Source organism: Temnothorax curvispinosus, unplaced genomic scaffold (genome assembly GCF_003070985.1).
Source record: "Temnothorax curvispinosus isolate PA1 unplaced genomic scaffold, ASM307098v1 QBEX01011997.1, whole genome shotgun sequence".
In the NCBI taxonomy this organism is placed as follows: Eukaryota; Metazoa; Arthropoda; class Insecta; order Hymenoptera; family Formicidae; genus Temnothorax; species Temnothorax curvispinosus.
This window is the reverse complement of record NW_020221777.1, coordinates 9,688-14,431: the sequence shown is the minus strand read 5'-3', so window position 1 is coordinate 14,431 and position 4,744 is coordinate 9,688. Positions and strand designations below refer to the sequence as shown.

Genomic DNA, 4,744 nt, shown 5'->3' with positions numbered 1-4,744 from the left:
TATATATATATATATATATATATATATACACATCCTAGTAAACATCAAGTAATTTTTAGACATGAAAATATTTATATACATATATATATATTTGAGCTGATGCTTTATAATCATACAGACAATTAATTTTGTTTATCTTAAGTGCTCAGACATAACAGTCTGTGAATTACTTTGTGTTTACCATTGTATCATCACTTGTACTGCTGAAAGTAAAAAATATTTAAGAAATAAAAATATAAAACAACATGCAATAATTTCTTGTACAGCAATGAAGTCGTTAATACGCATGAAATCAATAAAATTATACCTAGCATTTTCTTTTGAAGATTGCATAAAACATGTTTCTGCTTTATTTTCCATTGAAGTGTCGATCAAATTGGTCTCGGACTCACTAAAACTGTTTTTGCTGTTAAAAAAAGATATTGTAAATAGAATTTATTGCAATCTTCACATATTATAATAAGAAAATATTTTATATAATACAATAATACACACCTGCTGTTTTCACTAACATTTATTATGTTGTGTTGATTTTGCACTTCCTTTAGCACTTCTTTTTTCTTCAATAGTGGCAAATTTTCTGTTAGAATTGCATGATCATGAAGTCTTCGTAATTTCTTAGGCGAGTAATTTTCGCAGTTTGCTAAATACGCTGGCTTTGGTTTGTAACAGCTTGGTGTAAAGTGGACAGAGCATATGCGAGCTACAAAAAATAATTTCAATAAAGTATTAAAAATATATGCCTCAATTATAATTTATATAGATTCAAAATAGCGTACCGTTTTTTAGGTTAACTTTATTTTTGTTAGCAGCTTGCATCCATTTTAACGCAGTTTCTTCATCCTTTGGATAAGAAAAAAATTGAATATTTTTCTCTTTTGCATTCTCGCTTCTATTTTTGCATCCACTTACACTACACATAGGCATTTTAAAAAAGACAAATTAAGCCGAACACGTTCACTTCTGACGTATGTATATACATAAAGTATATCTATATATATTCAATATGGCGCTCGCTTGGCCGTCGCCATGTCTCCGCAGAACATGCTCAATTTCAACCCCTCTAACGAGCATACCTTGTTTTCTTTCTACCATGGTCGTGAGCATCTTGATCTCGTGCGAGAAGTATGCCGCTTGAGTAGCCTTGATCCAGAATAGTCTGGCCTTCTCCAAAGCAGAGTGCGAGTCCAACGACTTGTCTCGGAATTTTCTCAAGAGAGCGATAAACAGAGAGCTGTTATTTTCAATAATTTATTGAGAGTTAAGTACTTGTATATGAGGTCTCAATGATAGTTCGGCTGAGATGCAGCTGCATATAGAGCAATGCCAGGACAAGCCTCATGACCGCTCAACTTGTCCGGAAGCGCGGGTTGAGATGGCCATGCTTCAGGTGTGAGAATCCACGGTGGTCCCGTCTACCATAATAAGTGGCTTTGAAGTTGAGCAGTAGTTAGACCTCGTGATGCGCAGTCGACTGGGTTGGATGTGCCAGGTACGTATCTCCAGTGAGCGTCTGCAGTGAGATCCTGGATCTGAGCAACTCGGTTTCTTACAAAATCTTTCCAGCGCGATGCATGAGATTTGATCCACGTGAGTATCACAACAGAGTCCGTCCACAGGTGAGTTGCTGTAACGTTCAACTTCAAGGTGGCTTGAACGTATTGCATGAGTCTTGAGAGCAGCAATGCTGCGGTGAGTTCAAGTCTCGGGATGGTGAGCCGTTTGAGCGGTGCTACCTTTGTTTTGGAGCACACCAATGAAATCGTGGCGCCATTAGAGCCGTGGACGGTGATATATACGATTGCAGCCATTGCTAGTTGAGAAGCATCAGAAAAGCCGTGAAATTCCACTGTCGAAGTACTCCATGTGTTGTACCACCGAGGTATTGAGAGCTTGATCAAGCTTGTGAGTTCTTTTCTGATGATGAGCCACCGTGATGAGAGCTGGGATGGCAGTGGTTCATCCCATTGGAGCTTTATGTAGCCAAAACTCCTGCAAGAGCATCTTCGCCTTGATCACCCCTGGTGATGCAAAGCCCAGTGGATCGAATATCTGAGCCACTTCAGACAAAACGAGGCGTTTGGTGAGATGATCGGTGTGCGACGAGATCCTTGTTGAGAATGTGAATGTGTCTTCTTGAGGAAGCCATCTTAATCCGAGTATTTTGTTTGCGCAATCGTCAAATGCAATTTGTGAGCCCTGGTCTTTTGCTGCTTGAACCTCAGTGAGCACATCTTGATTAGTCGCGTGCCACCTTGCTTATGGGAAGCCGCCCGCCATGCACAAGTCCGTTGACAGTATTGAAGTTTCTATTACCTGCTGAACGGTGTCGGCGCCTCCAAAATGTCGTCAACATCTCGACCTTGAATGATTGGCGGCACTGCGAGGGGAAAACTGTGACCTTCATCCTCCACCAGTTACAGCAGTGTTTGTACTGATAAGAACGGGGCAGCGTTGGTCTCATAGGTGACCGTTGTGAGATAATGTGGCACTTCATTGAGCTGGTCGTCTATCCAGAGAATCCGTTGTATGTCCCAGTCATTTTCATGCACGTTGATTTGCCTGTACATTTTGGTGATGTCAGTGGCAACTAAATGCCGAACTTGTCGAATCCAGAGCAAACCATCGGTGATGTCTAAATGCAGCTTGGCTCCTGTGTGCATGAGATCATTAAGTGAGCGGCCGGATGTAGATGCACTCGAGCCATTAAATACCACACGTAATTTAGTGGTTGCACTGTCTGGTTTAAGCACTCCATGATGTGACAAGTAATATTGTGTATGCTGACTGGAAGCGGGTAAAGCCTTCTTCATGTGATTGAGCTCTTGATATTCTGTCATAAACTGATGATACAAACGTCGATAGTTGTCATCTCGGGAGAGTCTTCTTAGTAAACTTTGCAAACATCGATGCGCAGTGAGATACGAATCGCTAAGAGTATTAGGTGATAATTTTAATGGAATTCGGACCGTGTATCGCCCTGTTGATCCCGCAAAACAGTGAACTTAAAGTATTCTTTACACCTTTTTTCGTCAGGAGTGAGATCATGATTGGTACTTGCAGGCACTTCTTCTTGTGTCCAAAATTTCGACAATAACTCGTCGAGAGCATCTTCTCTCTCCTGAATTGATGCATGATGCACTGCAGCAGATGCCGGTGATGATATGTCGACAGGTCCGAGAACGAGCCATCCGAAAATTGAGAGCTGTGCGATTGGCATCAATGTATCTCGTTTGATGATGTTGGGCTTGATGATCTGCCCATATGAGACAGCTCCAATGATGATGTCCACTGGCCGTGGTGTGAGAAAATCTGGATCAGCCAAGGTTAACTTGGTGAGATGCGGCCATTTCAGGGGTGCAACGTTGAATGATGGCAGGATATTCGCTAACACCTGCAGAACGTGAGCTTGAATAATGACGTCTGATCTTGAGTGAAGTGAGCGGAGCTTAAACAATGCAACTCCTCGAGTTTGCGTCGCCTTTCCGCCACCAATTCCAGTGATGAGAATGACGGAACGATGACGAGTAATGTTAAGCTAGCGAACGAGAGATTCTGAAACAAAGGTAAGTTCTGAACCTGAATCAATGAGAAGCCATACGCGTTGAGTATGAACAGATGAGCTGATCTGAGCCAGGGCCGTAGCTAGTAATGTCGAGTGTAATGAGCGGGCCAAAGATGAGTGAGCGACGATTGCACCATCTTTCTATTGAGCTGACGCAGCTGAGCTGGTGATCGGCTTCGCTGAGCTAATGAGTTCGACTGATGAGCCTCATGCAGCATCGTGTTATGTCGGTTGGTGCACTTCTTGCACCCCCGTGAGCCTTTACATGAGCGGACGTTGTGGCGGCCGAGGCAGTTGAAACAGAGCCTCCGTGGTATGACTAATTTTTGTCGATCGCCCGTTGAAAGATCCCTAAACTTCGTGCACATCACAATGAAGTGAGTGCCGTTGCAACAATTGCACGGGTAAACTGTGGAGCTGTCAAATGCTGCCGTGCGAGCCGGTTGAGCTGCCGCATGCTGAGCTGTCAACGTGCGCTTTGCTGTTGAATGAGCGCCGACGGCTATGAGGCTTCAAGATATGCATGCTCCTTGAGAAACGCCTTGTGCGTCTCTTCGAGATGCATTGAGATTTGGATGACCTCCTCTAACGGCATGTCCTCTGCACAAGCTGGCAGCGTGTCGTTATTATTCCGCACCGTCGCCAGGCGGATCATTTAAGTTTGAACCTTGAGGATGAGCTCCGTGGACAAGCGCACGGGTGAGGCTTGGCGTTCCGATGTGCGAGCCGGTGGTACCTCGAGCAGCGGCGTCGTGGTCTCCGTACTGCCCGTACCCGCCTTTGCGGGTTCCGTCATGTTGAGCCGTCCCTGAGCTGCGCATAATGAAACACCTGAGAAACGTCGAGACACGTATAAGAACTACTGCACGAGATGGGAACGTTCGAGAAACGCGTGAGAAAAACACTACGCGAAGCGAGAGTCGTTGAAGTCATGTATTGAGCACGTGAAAATGTCTATTTACACTCGCGGGAGCGCGTGAACATGTTTGTGTAACACTTGAGAGCGCGCATGAGAATGTCTGTACTTCACTCGCGAAGGCGCGCGATAATATCCACGTGGCATGTCGTGAAGGGCATGCCCTGTCCACATGATCTGTGTCTGAGATACACTTTAAGTTCCACGCATCCGGCTCGAAGGACCAAATGTTCGCGAAATCGCTGATTTTTCCCGGCGATGGA

At 44.4% G+C, this 4,744-nt stretch overlaps 1 protein-coding gene across 1 annotated transcript; it reads right to left on the bottom strand.

The window, feature by feature from the left end:
- Window positions 1–1,959: 1,959 nt before the first annotated feature.
- Window positions 1,960–4,160, bottom strand: LOC112462160. Its single transcript, XM_025027790.1, has 4 exons — window positions 4,089–4,160; window positions 3,022–3,394; window positions 2,422–2,980; window positions 1,960–2,149 (listed from the first exon to the last, which is right to left on the bottom strand). The coding sequence occupies exons 1-4, from the start codon at window positions 4,158–4,160 to the stop codon at window positions 1,960–1,962; spliced, it is 1,194 nt and encodes a 397-aa protein (XP_024883558.1).
- Window positions 4,161–4,744: the final 584 nt, after the last annotated feature.

Bases quoted from the DNA above. Each gene is read 5' to 3' on its own strand.
- LOC112462160 (XM_025027790.1), bottom strand. From the start codon at position 4,160: ATGCCGTTAGAGGAGGTCATCCAAATCTCAATGCATCTCGAAGAGACG. The intron at 3,395-4,088 runs GCATATCTTGAA...CACGTTCTGCAG, and splicing joins AGGCGTTTCTCAAGGAGCAT to GTGTTAGCGAATATCCTGCC. The intron at 2,981-3,021 runs GTAAAGAATACT...CGGGATCAACAG, and splicing joins CACTCCTGACGAAAAAAGGT to GGCGATACACGGTCCGAATT.